Consider the following 27,512-nt stretch of genomic DNA (forward strand, 5'->3'; position numbering starts at 1 on the left):
TTGGGTAGTTCTAGGGCTAGCACCCACGAGAGCACCGGAGTACTCGAGTTACCTCACCCAGGGAAGCTGGGTGCATAGGTGTCTTTTGGTGTCGGGTCGCGTCGTCGATTCCAATGGAAGCCTGCAAAGAACTGCTGCTGCCGTGAAGGAGGAGTGTCCGAAGAGATCCCAGCCTGGATCTAGGATGTAAGAAACTTGAAAGCAGAGGGGACAGAGTCTGGGTCACTAGCCAGTGACCTAGGGCAGGATGGACCAATGCCCACAGATGTCGGGTGCTTCAGGTGAGTTGATGGGTGTCTTGACTCTTCTGCCATGAGGTCCAGGAGGCGTCGACGAAGTCCACGAGCCGGATTCAAGCTGTCCCACGAAGTCTGTCGAGTGCTGCGGTGTCGGCGACCAAAAAGGACCCAACAAGCCTTGGCAACGGCAAGTCACAGGAATGCAAAGAAAGGACTGCGGTGCAGACCAGCAAGGTCTGAGGGACTCACCCAGCGAGGGTAAGTCAGGACACGTCTGGAGCAACCAGGAACGCCCAATTCGAAAAGGATTTGCCTTCGTGGGGACCTGCTAGCCAACGGGCTAGTGATCGCGAAGGAGCCTCGAGCGGTCGCACTTGGAGCTGGCCCACGGGTCACTCGTGGAGAGGAGGCCAACAATTTCCGGTGCAGGAGGTGCTCAAGGCTGGGGCTACTCGGAGCCCAAAGCACAACTTCGAAGATGACCAGGAAGATAGTGTTGCTGCAAAAGTTCACGGTGTCCAGGGGTCACGGTTCCACGTCACCCACGATAGCCACGGGCCTCAGCTCTGCTGCGGACTCAGGGTAGCCTCGGGGAAGTCTGGAAATCCACCTCTGGGGATGCAGAGACTTCGGCGTCCGGCGGGAGCTTCAGAATTGCAGACCGGTCAGTTGCTTCTTTGGTGCCTGCCAAGCAGGGCAATCACTCCTTGACCCCAAGGGAGATTTCTTCAGTCTTCTAGTCGTGATAGAAAGTCGAAGGTCCAGGATATATGTTGCAGAGGTTCGTCCAGGGTAATCTAAAGTCCTAGGGACTGGATTCCGATACTGATACTAAGTTTAGGGGATGGACTAACTAAGGCCCCACCTATGGGTGGACCTGGGGTGGGGGTGGTTACACTCCTTCCCCTTTGTCCAGTTTCGCGCCAGAGCAGGGGCTGAGTGCCCCTGCAACCGGTTTGAACTGGGCTATGCACAGGGACACCTTGTGTGCCCCAGACAGTGTCTCAAAAGCATTCTCTGAATGCACCCAGCCTGCCCCAATACACATCAGCCTGTCTGGGGAGGTGGTTACACCTCCCTGTGACAGGAAACCTACTGTCCAGACCTCCCCTGCTGGAGTTTCCCCCAGAAGCAGGAGGCCAGACCAGTGTCTGTGGGAGTGGCATCCATTTTGTGATGCCAGGGCTTTGGAAAGTTTTAACCGGGTTTAGCCAGTGTGAACATGTCTCTCCCTCTAGAAGGGTGGAATGGTACCCCCGCCGCCAGGACAGTATTCCAAAGCGTTTGACACCAAACACAACATGTTTTGATGCAACCATTCCAAAGTTAGCATCTACCGCGAGGTTATAATGCACATAAGAGTATATGGTATGGCTGTATCACAGAACAGCCATAAAGAAGTATTTCCGAATGCTGCAGAGGGGCTCAGCTCATGCTTGGGCACCCTCTCACATAAAACCAAGCACTCTGCCTTCAGGATTGTCAAGGCCTGCCGTAGGAGTGGCTTATAGGTTTATATGTGTCTGTATAAGGTAGTGATATAGGTAGCCTACACCACAGTAAGGGGTGCAAGCACACTCTTACCCAGGCTGCAGTAGCAGACCTGTGGTGTCATTTTGGAGTGCTTCCCAGGGGTGGCATAATACATGCTGCAGCCCCTGGTAGGCCTCTGAGGTACCTATGCCCTTGGTACATAGTATACCATATACTAGGGGCTTATAAGGCACTCCATAATCCAATTAGATATGTACCTAATGTACATGGAAACCATTTTAGACAGGAAGCAGCTGGGCTGTGGTCCTGATTTGCAGGGCCACAGCCAGACTAAGGTCGAAAAACAGTGAAACGCCAGCAAAAAGTGGGGGTACCCATGTGAAGCAGATCCTACTCTCCTACACACACACACTTTGCATAGACTGTACAGCAGTATTCTCCCAAAGCGGTGGCTAACCTGTAACTGTTGGAGTTGTCTGAAACAGTGTTGTATGTCCTGCTTGGTCCACATTAACTTGTTGTCTCGCTAACACATCCACACAATAGTGCTTGGTGAATGTGTGCGGTGTAGACCATGTTGCAGATTTACAAATGTCAACTATGGGGATGTTTCCTAAGAAAGCCGTAGTAGCCCCTAATTTTTGAAAGGAATGCGCTCTAGGGGGTATAGTCAAAGTTATTTTTGCTTTTGCATAACAAGTTTGAATGCATTTAACAATCGACCTGGCAATACCCGACTAGGAGATAGGATTGCCTTTTTGTGGTGGTGCAAAAGCCACAAAGTTGTTTGATCACTTTTCTTACCACAGGACTGGATCCTAGATTCAGTCCTGGGACATCACTTGTAAACAGTTAAGTAAATACGTTTTGGTTACAGGTATGATTTTTAAGGAATATTATTGTATTTCAAAAGTTGTCACTTAGAAACTTTTCACATAGAATCACCAATGTTATCCTATGGGAGGATATTCACTTAGCAGGTAAGTAGGGTTATCATTTCTTTTTCTTACTCAGTGCTGGATCCTGGATTCAGCACTGGTACATCTCCTGTCAACAGTTGAAAGTAATCGTTTTTGTTACCCAGGCGACTTTTAAGGAATATTTGTAAGTTTCAAAAATTGACACTTGGAAGAATTTCTGGCAAAAACCAGGCAATGTTATCCTATGGAGGAAAATCAAGTTATCGGTAAGTACAGTTGTGATTACTTTTCAGGGTCAGTGCTGGGCACCAAGATCCAGCACTGGAATCTCTCCTGATAACCGGTGAATAATTTTGTTTTCGTTGATCGGCTGATTTTTAGTGAATATTTTAAAGTTGCAAAACTCGACACTTCCAAGTGAAACCAGTCAATGTTACCCTATGGAGAAAAAGTGAGTTATCGGCTTTTGGGTAAGTACTCCACTGGCAGAGTTAAGGTTCTGGGCATAGACTCAGGGGTCTCCCAGGGTCAGGTAGGTACAGTTGTTACACCCACAGGGGCAGCCGGGTGTAGAGAGAATTCGGCCCGATGTTCTCCTATAGCGGAAAGGGGGCCTTTGGTTGGTGGCTGCTGGCAAGCAGGCCACGCGGCTGTGGGAGCTGGGCTCCTGGTCACTTGCTCAGGGCAACTGGCGAAGTAGATGAGGATAGAGGTTGCACTTCCAGGGGAACTCGGGTGGCTGGGTGCAGGGTGCTTTTGAGCCTTCGGGCGCACAATGGATTCCTATGGAGAAGCTACAAGACGAACAAAGGCTGCAAGCTCGGGGACGAAGATTCTTCAGGTGCAACCACCACTTCGAGAGGTAAGTTGGGAAGCTGTAGGTTAGGTAGGCACCCAGGAGCTGGGCACAGGGGGCCGCAGGGCGCCGAGTGCAGGGGTGTCTTTGCGCATCAGGAAATCTTACCCTCTGGTCGCGGTTGGAGGGGTCCCAGGTTCTGAGACTCCAGGCGTCGTCAGAAGCGTCGAGGAGGGTCCTTGGGTGCTGAATTCTGGGTCACAGTCGCCAGGGGGACGTCCTCGTGGTCTTTGTCCACTCCGGCACAGGACAGGCTTGGCGGGTGCAGAGTGTGCAGAGTTTGCGGTTTCTGGCTGGTGCCAGGGGTTGTTGTTTGTTGTTGAGCAGGACCACTGCTCGTGGGAGGCCCAGTCTTTTTAGAGTCACAAGGCAGTCAGGTCCTCTGGGGTTTTTGAGGTTGCTGACCACTGGAGAAGCCTGGGTTTAGCAGAAGCAGGATCGAGGGTCGACAGGCCTGTAGGGCTGGGGCCAAATCAGTTGGTGTCTTCCTCTTGTTAGCAGCTGCACGGCAGGTCTTGTTTCTTGTTCTTCTTGCTTGTTTCGGATTCGAGATCTGAGGAAGGAAGGTTCAGGGAGCCCCTAAATACTAAATTTAGGGGCGTTACAGGTAGGTAAAGGGCAGGGACCAATGGTTCCCTTCCCTGGGGTGGGTACACCCCCTATCCTGCCACTCTCCTGTGGGAGGGGGGCAGCAGCCTAGTCCTGATTGGGCAGGGCTCCCCATCTTCAAGATGGCGAGTGCCCGGAGATGTGCTTCACCTCACCTCCCCCACCTGAGGGGTGGGGTTCGCAGAGGCTGGCACACCCCCTTTCCTCCCTTGGGCTTTCCCGCCAGACTTCCCGCCAGAGTGGGGGTCAGAACTGGTGGGGGCCAGTTGCTGAGTACAGCAAGTGGCCTGGAGAAGCTCACAAAGGCCCATCCTGGGGGAGGAGACCTAGCACCTCACCAGGATGTGCATTGTTGCAGGCCCAGGAGAGCGGATGGCTCTCTACCCAGGAGCCCAGCAACATGTCTGCTGTGTGGCAGCCTAGGCAGCCTCTCAGACAGGACGTGGATTGTAGGTTAGGTTCAGGGGGCAACTCTAAGTTGCCCTCTATCGTGCATCTTACATTAAATCCCACACTGACAGCAGTGTGGGTTTAATGTGCTGAGAAGTTTGATACCAAACTTCTCAGTCTTCAGTGTTGCTATCATGGTGCTGTGGAGTTCGTTTTGACGACCTCCCAGCACCATATACTCTTAATGGCAGCACTGCACTTACAATGCCCAGGAATGGACCTGGGTACTGTAGGGGTACAGGGCTCATGCACCTGTGCCCACACCACTGGCATAGTGCACCCAGCTAGAGGGGTGACTGAGGTATGCCAGGGCAGTGTACTTGTGGCATGGCACACAGGGATGTGTGCCATGTTGACTCTGTTTTGTTCTGCACCAAGACACTCAGCCTGCAAAGGCAGTGGGTGGGTGTGTGTGTCAGAGTACAGGGCCTCTAACGGTAGCACAATAAGTGCTGCACCCCTTAGAGGCCTTCTCTGGTCACAGGGCCCTGGGTACCTAGGGTACCATTTACCAGGGGCTGACATGTGGCCAGAGATGCCAACTGGGTTTTGGCTGTTAGGCAGTTTTGGGGAAGGAACACAGGCCCATGGCACCTGATTAGCAGGAGCCCAGATCACACAACACGTCAAAGAGCATCAGTAGTCTGGCAACTAAAAAAGAAAAAAGGGTGGGGTGGGGGGTTTACTGCAACAGAAACCCACTTTCTCACACTAAAGCCAGACACTTTGTGAAGACTCTGGGAGCAGTGGTGACCCTGAACGTGAGTTCCTTGAACTGGAAATGTTGGCCCGCTATCACAAATCTGAGAAATTTGCGATGAGCGGGATGTATTGAAATATGAAAATAGGTGTCCTTTAAGTCTATTGTAGACAGAAAGTCGCTTTATTGCAGAAGTGCTAGCACGTGTTGAAGTGTTACCATGTGAAAATGGTCTGACTGTATGTAAAGATTTAGTTCTCTGAGGTCCAAGATTGGTCTAAGAGAACCATCCTTTTTGGGTATCAGAAAGTAAAAGGAGTACACACCCGACCCGTGGTATTGTAGTGGTACGGGCTCTATAGGCCCCTTTAGAAGGAGAGACTGAACCTCTTGTTTGAGGAAGTGTAAGTAATCTGGTGACAGTTTGTGACACCGTGGAGGAATGTTTGGAGGATTGTTGGTGAACTCCAAGCAGTAACCAGAACTGATAATTTCCAGTACCCATTTGTCTGTAGTTATGGACTGCCAGGCAGGTAAGAAATGTGGAAGACGCCCTCGACAGACTTGGTCGGGAGGGGGGGAGGGGGAGGGGGGGAGTATGGGGAAGTCACTGTTTGGTATTGGTATTGGAGGAGGAGGCGCGTGTATGTGAGGTTCTACCTCTACCTTTGCCATTGTTGCCACTGTAACCCCCTCTGAAGTAACCCTTAGAGGCAGAGGGTTGATCGTTGCCTTTATACGTGGTGGTGGTAGTATCTGAGGATGTATTCTTGGATCCTCCGCAGTAGAGGGAGCACCGAAAGGAACTACGCCCTGGTGTGAATTGAAGGGCTCCTATAGATTTGGCCACTTCTGTGTCCTTTTTCATTTTTTCTAATGAGGAATCTACCACAGGGCCAAAGAGGTGTTCCTTGTCGAATGGTGTGTTCAGGATAGAAGGCTGAACCTCTGGTTTGAATCCTGAAATACATAACCAGGCATGCCTTATTAAAAGGACGCTGGTGTTGACAGCTCTAGCAGCAGTGTCTGCACCATCTAAGGCGCACCTGATAGAACTATTGGAAATGAGTTGTCCCTCCCGCACTAAATCTTGTGCTTTGGACTTGTGCTCATCAAGTAGAAATTGGAGCTACTGCTCCATCTCATCCCAATGCGCCCTGTCGTATCTAGCTAACAAAGCTTGTGTACTGGAGATGCGCCAAAAGTTCGCAGACTGTGAGGCTACCCTTTTCCCCGAACCATCTATCAGCTTAGATTCTTTGTCTGGGGGTGAAGCACCGCGTGTTTGTGAATTGGCCCTTTTGCATGCGTTGGAAACTACCAAGGAATCCAATGGTAACTTCCCCATTATGTATGCTGGATCTGATTGCGCTGACTTATACTTCTCGTCTACCATAGGGGGTGAGGATATGTGCCCTGACGGGGTCATTAAAATATCATCTACGTGCCTGATGATACCCTTGAGTATGGGGAGTGTGTACAAGGACTTGTGTGGTGCTAAGAGTCTCAAAAAGGAAATCTTCTTCTAGGGATTCCTTATGCAGCTGAATGGTAGTTAGCAGCTCTACCCAACAGTTTTATGTTGGGTAGACCTTCTCCACCAGACACTGTCGGCTTGTGGAGAAGGCTTGGTAGGGTACAGATCAGGATCATTCCCTGTGGGAGAATTGGTGTTCTAGTCTGTCCAGGGATCTGTGGGTATTGGCTCATTTTCCCTGGCCCCATCCCCATCCCCATCATCCTGATCTTCAGGTGTATGTGGTGTATGTGGTGTAGTAAGAGTTGAAACTGAGGAGAAGGAGGTGATGGAAGGGGAGGAGGAGAAGGATTAGTACCAACATTTTTCCTTTTTAAAGGAATGTGGTAGACCTCTTCTGTTTTAGGTTTGCGTTTTATTGTCACTTTTGTAGTGATATGTCCAGTGGTTGGTGGATATATAGCTCCTTTAGTTTCCGATTCGATTTGGAATCGGCACATCTGCTTGTTTCGGTGCCAAAAGTTTTGATGCTGGTGTTTTGGATGCCGAGGATTTCGGATCCGAAGTTGTTTTTGGCGTCAAAGGGGGTGGGGCGGAGCCTATCTTTGACTTCGATCTCGAAGCTTATGGCTCTGTGCCCATTTTCGAACAGCTCTGTTTGGAGCAGGAAGGCTTTTGGGTGTGTTTTGGTGCCGAGCCAAAGGGCGGGGCGTCGGAAACATGTTCTCAGTGCCGACCGTGGCCTGGAGATGGGATTGGACCGAAGCCTTCTTCTTGGGCTGAGGTGGACTTTGGAGCAAGGGAGGATCTGTACTCACGGTACGCTGCCCTTGCGGGATTTCTTCGTCCCCCTCTGAGCCGGAGATGGGGGTCTTGTTCTTCCTAGTCTCCCATGGCGTCTACGGCCTCTTGTTCCGAATCTTCTCTGAAGAGGTCCCGGATGGATCTTGTATGTTGGCTTTGCACTAACAATAAAAGCATGCAGAGGTTCAATATATCCAGAACACGGCTGCCCGACTTGTCTTGATGCTTCCTAGGAGAGCTTCATCGAAAAAACTGAAGACCTGGTTTTTTCAGCCAGATTAGCTGTCTCAGCATCTCCTTTTCTCCTTTTCTTGACTGTCAGCGCTGAGCTGAGGACGGACCACTCTTGCCGCAGCGCGGGGACATACTAGTTAGTATAACCAGGTGCTTTATAAACCTCTTTATTATTATTATTATTATCTTGTATGTTGGCTTTGCATGTCGCGACTTCGAGCCCGACGGTCGCGAAGCGTCTTTTTTGACCGGAAAGCCTTACACGTGTGGCAACTGTTGTCTGTGCTCCGGAGATAAGCACAGGTTGCACACTTGGTGTGAGTCGGTGCGCGGAAACTTCGCGTGGCACAGAGGGCAGAATTTAAATGGAGTCCGTTCCATCGACTGGGAGTCGGACCGGTGCGGTTAGGCCCAACAGCCTTCCACGAGCTACCTGATCGAAAGAGTTTTTTCAGTAAATATGATACGCGGAGAATGGGATTACGCAATCGAAAAGAATACCGTCGAGGGGGTCTTGCACACCAAGGGAAACCAAAGAAACGGTGTCGAACCAGAGCGCAGCACTTCACGTCCGAACCCGATGGAGTAAAAAAACAATCTAACAATGGAGTCAATGCCCATGCGCACTATCACCTACCTTGTGACTGGAAAGATTTCTTGGAAAAAAAACAACTTGCAAACATCCGGACCCAACACTAGATGGGAGGAATATGCAAAGCATATGATCTACAGCTCACATATCTCGAACATATTGTCACCAAAGTTAAGTACCTTTTTATTCTGATTGATACTTTCACCTGTAGATTTCTCACCTCTTGAATCTAGAACCAAGCAGTTCAATAAGAGGTGGGTCCAAGGAGTAGAGAAACACAAAACGTCTTGCAACAAAGAAAGCAAAACACGCCACCCCTGTGTTTTCAACCAACGAGCTGTTATCCTGGAAAGGCAGCCAATCTAGATCCCCAACATATGCAGATGATGCTCAAGACAGCAATGCCCTAGGGTAGGCAAAATCATCTCTCTACCAGTGCAATGCCGCTATATGCCTTCAGGATGAATATAATTTTACTTTGTATGCGTTACAACGCATGCCTTTACAACGCAGTTGTTGCGAACTATTACATCCCAAGTCATTTCAACGACTTGCTGTAGGGGGCGCGCTGGACGTAGGAATAGTATAATTTACTATTCCTACTCCAGTTTGTGCAACAGCAGGGAAGGTGTTGGATTCTAAATCCAACACCAGTGCACCCCCTACAGCAAGTCATTAAACGACTTGCAATGTAATGGTTCACGTTGTAACGACCGCATTGTAAAGGCATGCGATGTAACACATGCGTTGTTATAGCTGTTTCTCCTTCAGGACACATAATCAGCAAGAACCCGTGTAGCAGATCTTGATGTAGAAAATGAGAAAACAGCAAAATGCCCGGAGCGTATCGCTTCACCTTCTACAGCTAGCAATTGCAGGAAAGTGGCTTAACCCTACCAATAAAAATAAGAAGTCGGCTCATCCACCCCCAAAACCCCTAGGATTAAAGTGAAGGTAAATAGATGACAACAGAGTTACCACACTCAAACTAAAAGGCAACATACAACATTGTCTCATTGTATATATGAAGAAGGGGCAACGACAATACATAACTCACCAGGTGTCCTAGCCACAGAATAACATCCCTGCTACAGGTGTACGTACATGCAGCATTTGAAGAAAGCAACTGGGCAAAGGTCTGAACAGCAAACCACATGATGTTAACACTAAAAGCCACGGAGGCAACCCATAAAGCGATGAAAAAAAAAAAAAAAAAGAGTGGATCAGCAATGCAAGAAAACACATCACAGCAAGGGCTCAATAGTGAAGACTGAAATGGAAATAAAGCTAGCAGCTTCGAAGAAAAACTCTACTGTACACAATCAAGTGCTGTAACACTAAAGCAACTCAACCGACAATTAAACTGAAAGTACTCGCTTTGTCCAGGACACACCTAAACTGGATGTACAGAGCAGCCAACATACAGTGCTGTAGGAGGTTACGCTCGGCCAAACTAATACCAATGTCCCAGGAAAAAGTTTTTAAAAAAAGAAAGAAAAGCACAATACCACAAACAGTTAAAGCGTAAGGAAGAGAATCTGAAGAAAGGCTTGACTCTTCTAAGGTAATAGGAGACTACTGTCAGCGGGGTGCGAAAGAGAACAAAAAGGCAAGCTGGCCTGTATACCATCTGGCTAAGGGTAAATCCGGCGCAGCCAAGTCACTTCCAACCTCCCTCCAAGACATTAGGATTCAAATATTTTTTAAAAAGGGGGGCAGAGGGACTGAATTCTTTAAAGGCATCTCCACAAGTCCCCTATGTAGCAGCAGTAGAATGCAGTCCGAGAGGAGGCAAATATTCCCTGTGCAGCAGAAGTACCGATCAGGAAAACCACAAGATGCCATCAAGTGGACATGTACTAATGACAAGACGACAACACTGCGTAAGGCTACCGACAGCGGCAGCCAGAGATCGCTGGTCATCGACACCAAGGGCCGAGGCTGCAGCTGCAGCACCTTCAAGCCAAAGGAGTAAGAATCTGCATCATCCTGCTTGACAAATTTACAACAATGACCTTCAACGGTCTAGATTCCCTATGGATTAGAAACATCCACTGGGGTTTCTGGGGGCCATGGAGTGCATGACTATCAGAACTACCAATGAGAAAGTATATTTCGATCAAAGGTGAATAACAGAATATGTCAAAGAAGGTTCGACACATTTCTGGAATAGTCTACTCCAGATGCAGCGGGGCCATCTGCAGCAGGTAATCAGAGGAACAAAATAAACATAACCAACAGGACAAAGAACAGACTTAATCATAGCAAACTAACAACGGCATAAAGTGGTGAAGTAGGGTGAACAGCAGAGGTGTGACTAACTTTGCGGAATACTACAAATAGAAAATCATCTACGAAGCTGTAGAACCAGGCATGCAATGATTGGATGTAGGTCCAAACATACCATTCATCTATTGCTGGCAGGACAGAAGCCTGTAAAGGGAACACAGAGAATGCAAAATGGGAACCTAACCCTCCTTAGAAGCTAGCAAAAACAGGTAATACAAACTGACCAAAATCACACCCTGGGGTTGGTTAAAAGCGATGCTGACCGAAGAGTAGAACCCATGTGTCGGGGCATATAGTATGGTTGCCTAAAAGAATTGCCAATGCCTTTGGAAGGAGAGTAGTTCATTCTCACCTGGACTGTGCAGAGTTGCCACCCTAGTAAGACTGCGTGCCATGGGCTGCTGGGGAAGAGGAGAAACATGACTTCTGGTGCTGCTCTATGCACCCATCAAAGCGGTCACTCACCCTGCCGAGAGGAAGCTCAAAATATTGTCACACAGACTCCAAAGACTGGCATCCAGATAAGGACGAGCTCGCGAGTAACCTTCAGAACTTCTGTTCTAGCTTTAAAACCTGCGTACAGGAGGAACCACATACAAATACAGAGAGCAGGAAGTGGTTTGATATCTCATGGTCTGAATCAGACTTCATGCCAGCTATGCAGAAGCCAGCAAATGGGCCACAGCATATCCAACAAGTTTATGTTTCTCTGGGCTCCCTGGTAAAGTCCAAGCAAAGCAGGTTGATGTTCGAGAAGACCACAGTGTCAAGACCAAATAAATTAAGCTGTTTGTTGGCCCCAAACCCATCACGTACCTCCTCTGCAAACTGGGAATAGTAACTGCATGAAAGAATTAATATCCTCTGAAGGTAAGCCCAAGGGCCATTCGAGGTCACCATAAGATGCTGAGTCAAAGTCACTGGCATTAGAAACAAATTAGAGACCTCCCAAAGAATGCAAAGGGGTCAAAAGATCAGCTACCTGATTGACTTGGTCTACATCACAAAAAACTATCTGCCATTGTAATAACGTCTTACGTGTATTATCCAAATAAGCAAAGCGCTGCATATGAGGCAGCGCATCGTGAGATGGTTCATCACTTAGGGTGGCCTTCACTGTCCGATCTTTTTCAAAACCAGGCAACAGATTCAAAATGTGCCCTGGTAAAGGTGTCAACATGAGCAACAATGCTAACATAACTGAGAAGGCCGTCAGCATCAGAACTGGAGAAGTCAGGGCTGAAGTGGTGTCAGCAGGTCCAACAGGGTTGACGTGCCTCAGGGTCGAGGCCATTGGTGGAAGTTACAGTTGAAGAACCCGTATGTACCTTGAGGCCAGAGGGCACATTAAAGGAATCCGGAGGAGCTCAGCTCATAGCAGCAACCCATTGGTGAGTGTTGCCACCTGACTTGAGTAGAAATGGCGGCAGGACTGACACAGAGGCAGGACCAGAACAGGACCTCTACCAATCAAGGCAATGTTGAATATGAGCACGACATTGAGGTTGGATTTTGGAAATGAGTTAGCAGACCAGGTAACGTGCCCAGCTGCAAACAGTGATGCCAGATAGAAAATGAGTGCCACATTCGAACGAATGTATGAAATTCAAGGGAAGGCATTCAGCTAAAGAACTCTTCTTCCCAGGTTCAACTTGGGAGTTGAATCTTGAACTGGAACTAAAGGGATACAAACTCACTGACTGACATGGGCTTGCGCCATTAAAGGATTGTTCTTCCATTCATGGTGGATTTCAAAAGAATGAAGACATAACTCAGGCAAGAGACAGAGCTGTGCTCACATATCAAACCCGGGGGTAGACGTCACTGATAAGTCAAGGGAACAAACACCTTGTTGAGAAGGGAGTTACATCTTTTTGGACCAGACACTATAAGGGAGCATGATCCATTTAAGCACTGTCAAATATAATTTAGGAAGGAAATCCTAGAGGAGAGCAACTCTGGATCCACATTGAAGGGTGCGGATTTTTTTTTCCAGTATCAGAACACCAGGTCGCGCCAAATAGGACACATTGACATCACATTCACAGGAGGTGCCGGAATGGAGCTGGAGTCGCCCGCTAGCATGGAAGAGCTGTTTCTAGTTTCTGGATCCAATCTGGTGCCTGGGAGGGGTTCATGAAGCTTGGAATCTGCTGGAAGAAGTATCCATCAAGACCCTTATATTAATTTTGTACAGGCAGAAGCATCCAAACACCTAGAAAAAAACTGACATAGTAGGACAGAGTAAAATGGTGACGGATAAAATCAGGGGCCAGTTGTGAAAGGAAAAGTGGAGAAAACAGTTATACACTCAAAACAATGATAAGAAAAACAGGGTAGCAGAGAGAAACGTGTATGGGGGAGCACAGATTTTAAGGGAAGGCACAAACCAGGGATGGCTGGAAAGGAGAACAAATTGGTGGAAAGGGGAAGACTGATGAACTTTGAAATACTTTCTCATGCTCGGCATTGAGTGGTGCTTCAAAACTGTCACAGCTGCTTACCAGTGCACACAGAGGACGTGATGTTGTAGAGAAAAGGGTAGAACTGCATGCAGCGAATGAGCTTGAGGCTACGTTCACACTCCGGACAGCGTGTTGTCACATCCAAAGCTCGCCTGAACAACTGAAGTGCCCCGCTGATGTTGCCTATAGACAGGTATGTGTTGCCGAGACTCAGATAAGTCAGGGGCTAGGAGAAAAGCAGAAAAAATTCTGATGTGAGATGGGTGGGTGATTGCTTGTAAATAGATATCCATTTCTGAGCTGATACATGGACAAGTAACACACATTTAGGGAAGCCGGACCAACAAACTGCACTGTGTTCAGGTTCTTGTCTTGCCACTAGCTTAAATGTTGGGCTTCAAAGTGGCTAGTAAGTCTTCTGGCTAGCTGAACTAGTACCTTAGTAGAAGGGTTTGGTCACTGGACTCTCCAACTGTGTGAAGTGTGGTGGTGGCATGGACATTTGATGAATTGTTCTGTAGTTTGGATGTATGGCTGGCTTGTGCCAGGATACTGGACTGATTTATCAGTAGGTTGATTACAAGACTTGCCGAATGAAAATGTAATGGTACTTTAATTAGTATGCCATGTTATGTTTATGTGTAAATTGCACTATCACCCGCAAGGATATCTTGGCGCTGAGCAGGTGCATGTGTCTAGCCCTGCCTATGGTAGCTTGGTTAACTGAGAAGCCAGGCCTTCGGTTTCATGGGGAAGTTCAGCGAGAGGGCGCTAATCAATGGATCACCTGTGGAAAGGCTGACAGGCCAAGTGATTTGTTGTTAGAATTGTAACCACTTGAACGGATGGGAGCTCTAGATTCAGCCATGTTGGCAGAGGTAGAATATATGGTCAGCCAGAGTGGTTGGAGCGCTAAAGGAATGGAAGAAAGGTCTGACTGACTTGGTTGGGATAGTGGCTACGTTTCGAGCACCGAGTCAATGGGTTAACCTAGTCGAATAGTTTTGAATCAATAGATTGCTCAGCAGGTAAGTTGGTGGAAGGGACATGTGTATGGGGCTAAACACTAAAATGGTACACATAAATGTAGCACAAGAGCAGTGGCTCAAGAGGTGGGCTGTAATAGTAGCCTACTTGCAGAAGTGAGAACAATCAATAGATGAATCGGAGAACGCGCTGCAGAGCTGGACCGGTGAGAGATTTGTGGATACTAAACTGATGGCTCAGGACGTGAGATATAGAGTCAGACCACTAGCAGGCTCACAAGCACTGAAGCAATTGTTCAGATGAGTACTGGTGGGTACTAGGATAAGGGTAGAGGTATTTCTGAAACAAAAATCACAGAGGATAATCTGAAGTCCAACCTCGTAGTAGAATGTTTGCTCAGAACCAAGAAGGGCAATGAGATCAGTTCAATAATGCAACAGCAACCTCTGGCCTCAACTTACCGTCCCGTTAGGGTGCTGGGCTCAGCTCATCACATATGTGTCTGTGGAAAACACAGTTCCGCTGAAAATCTCTTCCAACTGAGAAAGACTGCCACATGGTCGACCTACAATTAGCCTTCAGCCACAGTAGCGCTTAACGCATTTTTAATTATCAATGAAACACACCATCAAGCAGGCTGAATACTGCAGACAATGGAACATGTAAAAATAAGAAGCTCGGCTTAAAGTACCATTAGGTACAGTTCACCAACGAAGGAGGTATGGACATGCACCATACCTCAACAAGATCAGCATTCCACACTATCTTTCTTGAGACATAAACATCAGGGAAGGAATCATCATATGATCAGTGACATGCTGGTCATCCAATTAGACTTCATCGCCATACAAAGTTAAGGCCATCTCTCTACATACCATGGAAAGCGCGCTTTTGCTCCCGTGAACATTCTTTTTCACAATGACCTTGGGAAGGACGCCTTCAACTGAGAAACGACTTCAAATATATTCGGCGCGAGGAAGGAGGACTGGATGACCCTACATGAGGGAGGGCACTGAATGAACCATTTTACAGAGGATCTTCAGCTAATGCTTCTGGGCACCGACTCATCTGCATGACCTTTTGCCCCGCGAAGGGGAGGGAATAGTATTTTCACAGAGCATGGTAGCCCAGGTTATCAGTGTAATAAGACTGAATTTGTACTTCGCTATGTGGTATGCCATTAGAAATGCTCTAGAAGAGGCACATTCATGCAGCCCTGATGAATAGGTTTCTGGAACTGATCTGTTTTGTTCAGAGAAATCCTGTGCCAATACCTCCTCAAAGTAGCCTCACCTGCAGGAATTGGTACCAAGTTATCTGCGTGTCAATTATTGTTTTCAACTAAGTGTTTCCTCATGGGGCCTATAAAGTGGTGTGGGCCCCACCACCCCTGAAATACAACATCTGGATGGTACATCCTTTTAAACAGCGTCATATGTATAAAAGCCTATGAAGTGCCAAACACTTCTTGCAGTTTAAACTAATGTACACCACATTCCTGCAGAACCCTACAGCACAGATATTTTTCCCACTTACCTCCGAGTCATTGATAGCCAGGGTCTTCAGCAGGATGTGGCTGGCCTCTACATGAAGACCGTAGTGGTTTAGGAGGTTGGCCAAATTCACCAGTGGAATGTCTTGGTACTCTGGGGGTGCCATGCTGTATGCCCTTCGTAAGCAGGTCACAGCAGATGTGCCATTGCCCACTGCTCGCCAATACAGGCCAGCTTCATTCAGCACAAACCACAGAGGGTCAGTGGGCTAGGGAGCAAACACAAAGGAAAGTTAGTTGCAGGTATTATGCCTACTTCTATAGCCAGTGGCAGCACTTTCAGTAGTTTAATAATGTGTTCAGCATCCCAGAGAAGGGAGCTGTCCTTTCACAATAAAACCTATTTCTCCCTCCCACACAAGGCTGGAAACGAGGTAGAAACCGAAGGATACAGAAAAAGTACACAAGGGACAAGGTGACAGAGCTACAGAAAGCCGAGCAGAGACCAGCACAAAGCAAGTAAGTGAGCTAGAGACGCACACAGACCCCAGAGAGACAGAGCAACATGCCAGCAAGAGGCACAGGCAGACAGACAAGCAGTGAAAGATGCAGATCATTAGAGAGGCGGAAACACATAGATGGATTGAGTATGTCACTTTCTCAGTAGGCCACTGCTTAAGAGAAATGAAAGCGGCTTCCTTCTTGAGAAAGTTTAAGAACACCCAGTTTAATGAGTTGCCCCCAGATCTTTCTTCTGTATTTCATATTCTCTATGGTGTGTGAGAAAGGTGAAGAGGTTTTACCTCTATCAGGGAGACACAGTGGCTATAGATATCAATATGGGGAGAGGAGGTGGCCTAACGGCTAGGGCAGTCAACCTCAAATCAGGAGAACTGGGTTTGAGTCTCGGCAATGCTGAACATCCTGTGATTCTTGGCAAATCACTTAATCTCCCCGTGCCCTCATGTAATGCAACTGGGGCTTGTGTAAAGCGCTCTGATACCCGATACCTTCGGGTCAAGTTTGCGCTATATAGAACTCCCCCCCCCTCCCCCCCCAAAAAAGAAAAAAAATATTTTGCTTTAAAATATCTGTGCACAATACAGGAATGTTTGAGCGCTATTTAAACCGTGTTTCCTTTGCCTCCATTTTGTTTTAAATTAGACAGTGCACGGGAGCTCACTGGTGTCTCTTGGGCCTTTTGCACACAGACCTTGATGAACGAGATAAGCCTTGAATATAACGCCCGCCTTTAATCACGTTCTTTAGACACAAAGCTTTATTATATTTTGTTACATTGACCTTTAGATTCTAGAAAAATGGACAGCGTCAAACTTCAAATATCTCTGTTAAAGTAAATTTCCTTTTGGAAAGGAACTTAGCTGTAGCAGGTGCGGGGCAGCTTTTTGGAAAGGACAATTTACTTCATCTGGACTGGGGTGAACTTGCATACTGTAACGGTCACATGAATGAAATATATGTGGGTTTTTATGATGTATACATCACATACAGTGTAGCTGAATTGCTTGTAGAAGCTTAGAAGTTGGGATATGAGCAGAAATATGTTGGAGTCAACCATGTCAAAGGCTGTAGACGGTCGAGGAGGATCAGCATTAAAAGTGATGCATGCTCCGGCATTTTTAAGGGTGTCATCCCACTCATTTAGAACAGTTTTGGTCCGATGTTTAAGGCAGAAGCCAGATGGACTGTCAAGCATACTTTCATGAACTGTACAAATTGATAAAACAATAAAAAAAACAATCATAAAACTGACCTTTTCAAGAGACTGGAAGAGAAGCTCCCCTATCTGCTCCTCTGTGACTGTTAAGTTGATGACACGAGAGAACAAAACCTAGACATTTGAAAGGAGCAAAAGTCGAAAAAAATTTAAACAACTTTCAAGAATACCACCACAATATTATTATTATCCACATGTAGTTCACTGAGTTACATACATTTCAGGCCAACCACCTCAATTAAACATTTACCTCATGCAAACTTACCACGAGCAATAATGTTAATTACAACATTTTAACATATTCATAATTAATTGAACTTTTAGCTTAAAAAAAATGAGTTAGCAATTCTTCATGGTTGCAAAACTGTGACCTGGAACTGGTCTATCATATCTGGAGCAGGAGGAGACCAGTGACTACAGCATGGAACGGTTTCAGTACTTAGAGAGGAAGAGGAGGAGGTGGTGGTGGCAACACGCAGGTGGAAAGAGTAATTCAGGGAGTCGCGAAAAGAGAAGGCAGAGCAGAGAAGTAGGCAGGAGTAAGGGCTGCCAAGTGTAGAAGAGTGCAGAAATCATGGGATTACTAAAGTTAAACTTGAACCACAGTATCTCATGAACTTTCCACATTAGTACTGTTCCGCCTATAGTGTAAAGAGACTTTCACAGATTGCCAGATCTGTCGTGGGAGGAGACTGTCCTTTCTGAAGGGATAGGGGGCCAATTTCCCAAACACCTTTACAATCATTACATTCCTTAACATCCATTGTTGTTTCACCATCATGTGTTCCTTGTTGTGTGTGAGCAACCATATATTGTATCTGCTATGTCAGTCTACTCCAGTGAGACACATCACAGTGTGCTACAGCTTGTGTGAACACCGCCACTGCAGCTGATGCAGTGCCACATAGCATCCACCAGAAGACTCCTACAATGTCTAAACACACGCAAAGCTTGGTGACAATAAACAGAGGCCCACAGTGTGCAAGACATAATGAGACAGAGTGAGTGATTAACATGCAGCGCTGTCTCCAATGGAAGCCTGCACTGGCAGCCAAGAGTAGGGGAGATATGGGCTCTGCACAACAGTTTGTGCTCTGGCATTATACAGTCGCCACATCCTTTAAATAGCGTAGCGAGGTTAACCAAGATACAGAGCACTAATGTAATGGTAAAAAATGGTAAATAAATGTTTATTGTCTTAGTTAATTAAAACCATAACAATTTTTTGTCTCATAAACAACACTAACATTTAGTCATTTTCTTAAAACCTTAAAATACTTTACATTCTCAGTTATAAATATACAAAGGTATACAAGAGTACATAGCTTACAATAAGTTAAGAGTTAACTGATTAACCCGTTCGATGCGCCCGTCGGCCAACGGCCGTCGCGTGCACTACCTCCGTACTGCTGCGCACGTCCGTTGGCCGACGAGGCCCTGCCCGCGCAAGAATTTACCCACACCGCTGCGGTCAACGGGTTAATGATCCTCTGTATAATCAAAGAGTTACCTTACAAACTTAATTCTAAGATGTCAGATAGCCTCGTTTGAATTTCATGGAACGTGAGGTTTTTTAACATATCGGGCGATAACTAACTGTTCTGTTTTCAAAGCCCGTTTGTGGGAATTAAGAAACTTAATCAATTGACAGTTCATTGAAGTGTCAGTTGGATCCAGACCTGCTATAATAGCCGATCTGCATGTTCTTATTCTTCTGATGTTCAGCCCATTCCTTAGTAAAGTGACTCGTGCTGTGCAACGTTTGGGACATGTGCAGATTAAGTAGATGAAGCACTCTTTATTGCTGCCGAATGTGAGAGAGTGGCTCTGTATATACTGTTCCTTAATAGGTACAGGGTGTACAGAGTCCACAGACCCCAAGGGTTTAACAGAGGTTAAAGTTAGATATAACCTTACTCTCCAAAGTGGTAGCCTGGTCGAGCAGTAAGGCAGTATCAGAGGACGTGTAAAGCATTTGTTGTACACACTCAGTCAGCAAATAGTTCCACACACTCAATAACTGAACTCTAGGCCAATGGTTTATATATAAAAAATATATGCTTGTTTTATTTTAGAACCAACACTTGGAATTAAAATATACTTTCTCGACAGGAGATGCTTCATAAAAATACTTTTGTATATGCAATAGACTTTTTAGTAAACAGTTACAAATAGTTGCAGTAGGCAACTCTATTTCTAAACACAATACATTGAGCTCAATGCTAAATTCAAATTATATGCAACAGATTACTTTTTAGATTACTTTTGTAATTCCAGGCTTGGATCCTAGATCCAGTCCTGGGTCAGTTCTCAGAATCAGCTGTTGAAAGTCGACTTTGGTACTGTAGTGATTTTTAACTAATATTTAGCTATTTCAAAAGTGAGCACTTAAAATATTTCAGAGCAAACAATCAATGATTCCCTATGGAAGGAAATATAGGTTACAGGTACAGTAGGTTATCGTTACTTTTGTAATCCAGTACTGGGTGGCTAGACTCAGTACTGGGACATTTATCCAAAACAGGTAAGTAATTACGTTTTTAGATGTTATACGATTTTTGAGGAATATTTAGAAATTGCAGAAATCAACACTTAGAAGAAATTTCATAGAAAAGCAGTCAATGGTTTCCTATGGAAGAAAAATGAGTTAAAGGTAAGTATAGTTGTGGGTACTTTTCAGAGTCAGTGCTGGGCACCAAGATCCAGCACTGGGAGCTCACCTAAGAGCAGGTGAGTAAATTCGTTTTTGGTACTCGGCTGATTTTTGGTGAATATTTTGAGTTTTGAAAAGTTCACACTTAGAAGAATTTCCAAGAAAAAGCCAGTCAATGTTACCCTATGAGAAAAATGAAGTTAGCGGTTTAAGGGTAAGTTCTCGACTTGGCAGAGTTGAAGTTCTGGGCATAGACTCAGGGGTCTCCCAGTGTCAGGTAGGTACAGTCAGTTCACCCTCAGCGGTTTCAGGACGGCCGGGTGCAGAGAGAGTTAGGCCCAATGTTAGCCTATGAGGAATAGGGGGGCCTAGTTTGGTGGCTCCTGACTAGCAGGCCACGCGGCTGTGGGAGCTGGGCACCAGGTCACTCACTCAGGGCAAGTGGGGAAGTAGGCTAGCGTAGAGATTGCACTGCCAGGGCCACTCGGGCGGCTGGGTGCAGGGTGCTTTTGAGCCGTTGGGCGCTCTATGGAAATCAATGGGAATGTTCCGGTTAGGAAAAAGGCTGCAAGCTCGGGGACGAGGATGCTTCAGGTGCCACCACCACTTCGAGAGGTAAGTTGGGTAGTTGTAGGTTAGGTGGGTACCCCGGGATTGGGCACAGGGGGCCGCAGGGCGCCGCGTGCAGGGGTGCCTTTTGGTGTCGGGAAATCTTACCCTCTGATGATCGCGGTTGGGGGGGCACCTTGTTCCGAGGCTGCAGGCTTCTTCCGGAATGTCGAGGGGGGTCCTTGGGTGCCGGACTCGGGGTCACAGTCGCCGTGGGGTCGTCCTCAGTGTCTTTGCCCACTCCGGCACTGGCCTGGCTGGTGCAGAGTGTGCTGGGTTCGCGGTTCCGGGCTGCTGCCAGAGGTTAGAAATAGGTTTCTGAGTAGAGCCTCTACTCATGGGAGTCCCAGGGGCTTAGAGCCAAAAGGTAGCCAGGTCCTCCGGGGTTGGTGAGGTTGCCGGCCACGAGAGATGCCGCGCTGGTGCAGGTTCGGGAGTCGACAGGCCGGTAGGGCTGGGGCCAAAGCAGTTGGTGTCTTCTTCCCTTTTTAGCAGCTGCAGGGCAGGTCTTTGTTCTTCTTGCTCTTCTTGTAGTCTTGAATCAATCTGGGGAAGGAAGGTTCAGGGTGCCCCTAAATACTAGATTTAGGGGCGTTACAGGTAGGTGAAGGCCAGGGACCAATGGGTCCTTGTCCTGGGGTGGGTACACCCCCTATCCTGCCTCTCTCCTGGGGGAGGGGGGCAGTAGCCTAATCCTGATAGGGTAGGGCCGCCCATCTTCAAGATGGCGAGAGCCCGGAGATGTGCTTCACCTCGCCTCCCCCACCTGAGGGGTGGGGTGGGCAGGCTGGCACATCCCCTGTCCTTGTATGGGGTTTCCGGCCAAGCTTCCCGCCAGAGTGGGGGGTTGCAGTGGCCTGGGGAAACTCCAAGAGGCGGCATGCCTTTGACGCTTCCCTTTGCTCATCCTGGGGGAGGAGATTTATCACCTCACCCAGGATGTGCATTGTTGCAGGCCCGGAAGAGCAGGGGCTCCCCCAACCAGGGGTCCAGCAACGTGTCTGCTGTGTGGCAGCCTGGGTAGCCTCAGAGCAGACGTGGATTGTAGGTTAGTTGTAAGGGGGCATCTCTAAGATGCCCTCTGGGGTGCTTGGTACATTAAATCCCACACTGGCATCAGGGTGGGTTTAATGTGCTGAGAAGTTTGATACCAAACTTCCCAGTCTTTAGTGTTGCCATTATGGTGCTGTGGAGCTCGTTTGACGAGCTCTCAGCACCATGTACTCTTAAATGGCAGCACTGCACTTACAGTGCCCTGGAATGGACCTGGGTACTGCAGGGGCACAGGGCTCCTGCTCCTGTGCCCACACAATGGGCATAAGGCACCCAGCCAGAGGGGTGGCTGATATATGCCATGGCAGTGTAGGTGATGGGCATGGCACACAGAGAGGTGTGTCATGTCGACTCTTCATTTTGTCCTGCACCCAGACACTCAGCCTGCAAAGGCAGTGTGTGTGTGGAAGGGTACAGGGCCTCTAGGGTGGCACAAATGAGTGCTGCAGCCCTCAGAGGCCTTCCCTGGTCACAAGGCCCTGGGTACCTAGGGTACCATTTACTAGGGGCTGACATGTGGCCAGGGTTTGCCAATTTGGAGTTTGTGTGGTTTAAGGGAGGAACATAGGCCCTGGGCACCTGGTTGGCAGGAGTCCAGGGTACACTCAGTAAAAGTACATTCAGCAATTTAGCAAAAAGTGGGGGCACACCATGCAAGAAAGATGGCACTTTCTCACACCGAAGAGCCAGCATTCTGTCGGTCCTTTATGGATCCATGTTGGCTGATCTGCAATGGAAGGTAATTTTTCGAAGCGAAGGGCCATCAGGTGTTGTTTTCGATGGATCGAGAATGTAATGCTTAGGTATTGTGCCGGCGCAAGAATATTATAGCTATTGGATACCATCCATGCATGCGTTCTCTTGCTAAAGATGTTTTTGACAATTAATAAGGAGTGACATTTTGTTGATTTATTTATAGCTTGTCTGAAAGATGGATAGGCCAGCTTGGTGTTCCAAAGCTCACCTGTGCTAGTTGTTAGTAGTGCTTTTTGGAGATATGGATTAGAAGGTGATTTTTTTTCATTTTCTAATTCAGCCCACAGGGCTTTGTTTAACGCTGAATCTGCTTTGTTTTGTTTCAATCGGTACCATAACTTAATTGTTGCATACATCCTCCCCAATGTTTAGTTTATTAAATAGTATGAACTGCGCTGGGGATACTGACTGATGTATCTGAAAGACCCTTTTATATGTTGAGACTATTAGTTTGTTCAATAGTTCAGAATCTTTACTGTGTAGCACAATATGTTACTGTTGGAAGCATTTTAGCAGTTATCACTGCAAGCAAGGGTTTATACGATGGCCCCTTCAGTTTTTTTTGCTAGAGTCCAGATGGCAAACGTCAGTGCGTTTGTTCTCTGTAGCATGTAAGCTTTCTGCTCTCTATGGTTCTGCCTATTGTCCATATAAAACCCCAGGTATTTGTAATTAGATACTTCCTCTAGCAGGTTACCCTCAAGTTGTATGTTCTGCTTGGCCGCTGAATGGCATTGTCTTACTTTTCGATGTATTAATTTCAAGCCTGTTAGTTATGATGTAGTCCAACATGCCTGTGAGTGACCTGCGGAGACTGATCTTGGTTAGGCTCATCAGGACAACATCTGCATATGAGAGATGTGATAGAGATAGCCTTCCCAGTTGGGGTGGATGGGAGTTGATTTCTGCCCTACTCAGAGCACTTATGTAGTCATCTTCATACGAGTTTAATCAAGTGCGGACCGAGATTCCTTGAGTTAACCAATTAAGGACCCGAATTAGTACTCCAAGGGTTTCCAGAAGTTGTGATATACTCGTTAGGCAACAGCTGGGGACAGAAGATTGGCTTTGTCAATATTTAGGTTTTGTTGATGTAGGTATTAAAAGGTTAACTCCGGAATGAGAAAATTGCTGCATGTGTTTACTGTAGGAAGCTGGCTCTGTATATACTATACCAAACTAAGGTATCGCTGTACACAGAGTCCAGTGGATCACCAAAGGTAGGCTGAGGTAAAAGTAGATAATGCCTTACTCTCTATTTGTGGTAGTGTGGGCGAGCAGTGGGGCTTTATCAGAGAGTAGGGTTAAGCACTTATTGTACACACTCAGGCAAGAAATGATGTCACGCACTCAAAGACTGAACTCAGACAAAGTTGTTTGTATACAAATTATTATTTAGTTATATTTTATTTTCCAGAACCAAGCGAGGCCTGGAACAGGTAAGTATAATAATACTTTACAACACTATGCAGTGTTGAATGCAGTTGGTTTGTTTATAGGTAAGTCAAGTGTCAGAATTACTTTTCAGTTACTTTGTAGATTACTGTGAATGTTACTTCTCAGATTACTTTAAGTTATTTTTGCTACTCAGTGGGATAAGCCTAGATATCACACTGGGAAATTTCCAAGACAAAAGGTAAGTAATTCAGTTGTTATACATATACAGTTTAAGGTTTTCATACAAACCAACTACACACAGAAAAGCAGTCAATGCAGTCCTATGGAAGAAAGTGTTATCGGTTTACGGTTAATTACTTGGTTTTGGGAGTTTGTTTCCTGGGGTTAGAAGCGGGGTTCCCGCAGGATCAAGGATGCACTCTCCTCATCTGTACTAGGGCGGCCGGGTGCAGCGTGCTGAGGCCCAATGTTATCCAATGGGTGATAGGGGCCTCCGGTTGGTGTCTGCTCACGAGCAGGCCACAAGGTTGTGGGAGCAATGCTCCTGGCATTAGGCTCGGGGCAAAGGGGATCCTAATTATCACACAGGGTGCATCAACAGTGGCACAGGGGCGGCCGGGTGCAGGGTGCCCTGTTGATTTCAATGGGAATTCTCAAATTTTTAAAAAGACTGCAGGCTCGGGGACGAAGATCTTCTAGAGGCGACCACCGGTTGTAGAGGTAAGTTGGGATGTCTTGGGATGCTAGGACACCGTCGGTTGGGCCACGCAAGGCCGTGGGATGTCAGGTGCAGGGGGTGTCTTTTGGTGTCTAGTTTCTCTCACCGGCTCCGGTCGCGGTCGAGGGGGTCCTCCAGAAATGGGCTGCAGGCGTGGGTTGGAGACTTGAGGCAGGTCAGGGATCACCAGATCCCAGGTCAGGATCACGGGGGAGACTTCCTTGTGGCGTTGGCCCACTCGAACTCGGGCCGTGGGCGTTGGGAGCAGAGTGGTGCAGACTTGCGGATTTGACCAGAGTATGTGGGTGACTAAATCCGGTGCTCACGGGAGACAAAGTCTGGTTTGGGAAGGCAGGGCAGATCCCGCGGGTTCTTGGGGGCTGCTGGCTGCAGGACCTCTGGGATTTCGCTGTAGCGGGTCGAGGTCAGGACAGGCTGATAGGGCTGAGGCCAGGTTAGTTGGTTTTGTCCTCTTCTTCAGCACAGCTCTTCGGCCCTTCTCCTCTTTGTCTAAGGAGGCAAGGTTCAGGGTTGCCGCTAAATACTAAAGTTAGGAGCGCTACTGGTAGGTACAGGTCGGGACCAATGGGTTTCTTCCTTGGGGTGGTTACACCCCCCATCATACCACCCTCCAGTGGGAGGGAGGCATAAGCCTCACTCTGGGTTGGCTGGGTCCCCCTATCTGCAAGATGGCGGGGACTGAGAGTTGTGCTTCACCTTGCTTCCCCCACCTGAGAGGTGGGGTTGGCAAAGGTGAGCACACCTCTCCTCCTAACTTGGTTTTCCCACCGATTCTCCCGCCCAAAGTGGGGGCCAGTTGCTGGGAGCAGCAAATGGTTGGGGTAGCTCACAAAGGCGGGAAGCCTTTGAAGCTTCGCCTTCGTGGACCCTGCCCAGGCTTGGCACCTCGTCCCAGGATGTGCTTTGTTTTAGGACCCCAAGAGCGGCAGGTTCTCGACCTAGGGGTCCAGAAACATGTCTGGTGGTGGCAGATGGTGAGCAGCCACTCAGTCAGGCCACTAGTTAGGTTGTTTTTTAGGGGGCATCTCTAAGATGCCCGCTGAGTGGCATCAGTGTGGGTTTAATGTGCTAAGAAGTTTGATACCAATCTTCCCAGTTTTCAGTAAAGCTATTATGGAGCTATGGTGTTTGTAATGACAAACTCCCAGACCATATACCCTCTATGGCAGCAATACTGCACTTACATGGTCTAAGAAAAGACTTAGACATTGTAGGGGTACAGGGCTCATGCACCTCTACCCTCACCACTAATATGGTGCACTCAGCCAGAGAGGTGACTTACCTATGCCAGGGCAGTGGGTAGTAGGCATGGCACACAGGGATGTGTGCCATGTCTACGCTTCACTTTGTTCTGCACCAAAACACGCAGTCGTGAGTGAGTGGGTGGGCGTGTGTGTGTATTGTGTGTGTGTGTGCGTGTGTAAAGGTACAGTACCTCTATGAGTGGCACAATAAGTGCTGAAGCCCAACAAGGCCTTCCCTGGTAAAAGTGCCCTTGGTACCTATGGTTCATTTTGCAAGGGACTTACATGTGGTCAGAGAGTTGACAATTGGGTTTTGCAACAGTACAGTTTAGGAAGAGAACATGGGTCCTGGGTACCTGGTTGGCAGAAACCCGGGGCACACACAGTCAAAATACATTAGTCAAGAAAGTAAGGGGCAACCATGTAAAAAGGGGCACTTTCCTACAGTTACAAGTAAAAAGTAAGAGGGAGTTGAAACTGGTGAACTACAATTCGGAGTACGACGCAAACTTGATGCACCGGCTCCGTCGGGTTCCAGACCAATGCTGGATTCTCCTACCCAGGCTCCACTCCTGAGGCGGCACAGCATTAATCCCGCTGCCCTGACTACCGTCACCCTTACGCAAGACTTCTTTTTCCCAGTCTTCTGCCCTGATTTACCAAGCTTCCACTTGCTGGAGGCTCCACTTTTGACACCGGAATGATCCATCGGTTCAAAACAAATAACTTGACTGCTGCCTGCTCGCGCTTCTCGCGTTGGGGTCGTTAACTTAGATTTCATGCGAATCCCTACAACCTAACTCAGACGTGTTGGCACGCCTTGACAGACTTACCATGGTCATAGGAACTTATTTCTACCTCTTGCAGATTCTTTCTTTACAAAGGCACTGACCGAATCCCTTGGAAGCTGGTCCAAATAATGACCTGAAGTATTTACAGGTCAAAACGCCGTTGGCCATGCAGCACAACTTTTGGGATTTCCGTGGTTCCTTAAATCAGTGGTATAAATTATTTTGCTACTAATATACTATTTTGTAACCATTTTTCAAATCGTCTGCGAAGGTTTTCCCACTGTTATTTACATTATTATTATTTTCATACAAATCTTGAGTATTTTCCCTTCTTAGTGTGCAATTGGAATTTACGTTTTTTAACTTTATAAATCTGCCTATTTAAATATTACCTGTTGAGACGTTTTTGATTGCTATACATAATTTACAAAGCCATCAAGACCAGCAACCTAACTTATTTTGCAGACTAACTCACCATCTCGGGCGATTCTTCGCACAGCCGCAGCCAGGACACCATCACACTGCAGGCTATGTAGTTTAAGCCCAGGATTTAGAACAACAATCCCATATCAATCATGATGACCTCAACACTGCTTCGATTCAGGAAAGAGTTGAAGAATCAGTTCTATAAGGAACACTACAGCACAATACATTAACTACCTTATGTTTTTCAAAACAGATTCATAAACAAAAATTCAAAATGTGCCTGTTACAAGAGGTACTTCCACGGCTGCATTGCAACTATAGACCTAAAGAATGCCTACCTGTACATCCCCATCAACGGTAAGCTCTGGTTCATAGTCAAACAAACCCATTACAAATTCAGAGTGCTCCCTTTCGGGAGGAATTCAGCACCAAGGTTATTCACAAAATGCCTGGCTACAGTCGCTGCTTACCTAAGAAGGAAAGGGATCCATGTATAC

At 47.2% G+C, this 27,512-nt stretch overlaps 1 protein-coding gene across 1 annotated transcript in view; it reads right to left on the reverse strand.

Annotated features, from left to right (window-relative positions):
- Positions 1-27,512, reverse strand: part of TTC17 (tetratricopeptide repeat domain 17) — a 458,242-nt gene that overhangs the window by 173,114 nt on the left and 257,616 nt on the right. Inside the window, exons 14-16 of the mRNA XM_085643464.1 lie at positions 17,383-17,460; positions 15,653-15,877; positions 13,169-13,355 (exon numbers count right to left, since the gene is read on the reverse strand). Of these exons, the coding sequence (XP_085499590.1) occupies positions 13,169-13,355; positions 15,653-15,877; positions 17,383-17,460 (490 nt within the window). The remainder of the gene's footprint in view (positions 1-13,168; positions 13,356-15,652; positions 15,878-17,382; positions 17,461-27,512) is intronic.

This window comes from Triturus cristatus, chromosome 3_1 (assembly GCF_964204655.1).
Source record: "Triturus cristatus chromosome 3_1, aTriCri1.1, whole genome shotgun sequence".
NCBI lineage: Eukaryota > Metazoa > Chordata > Amphibia > Caudata > Salamandridae > Triturus > Triturus cristatus.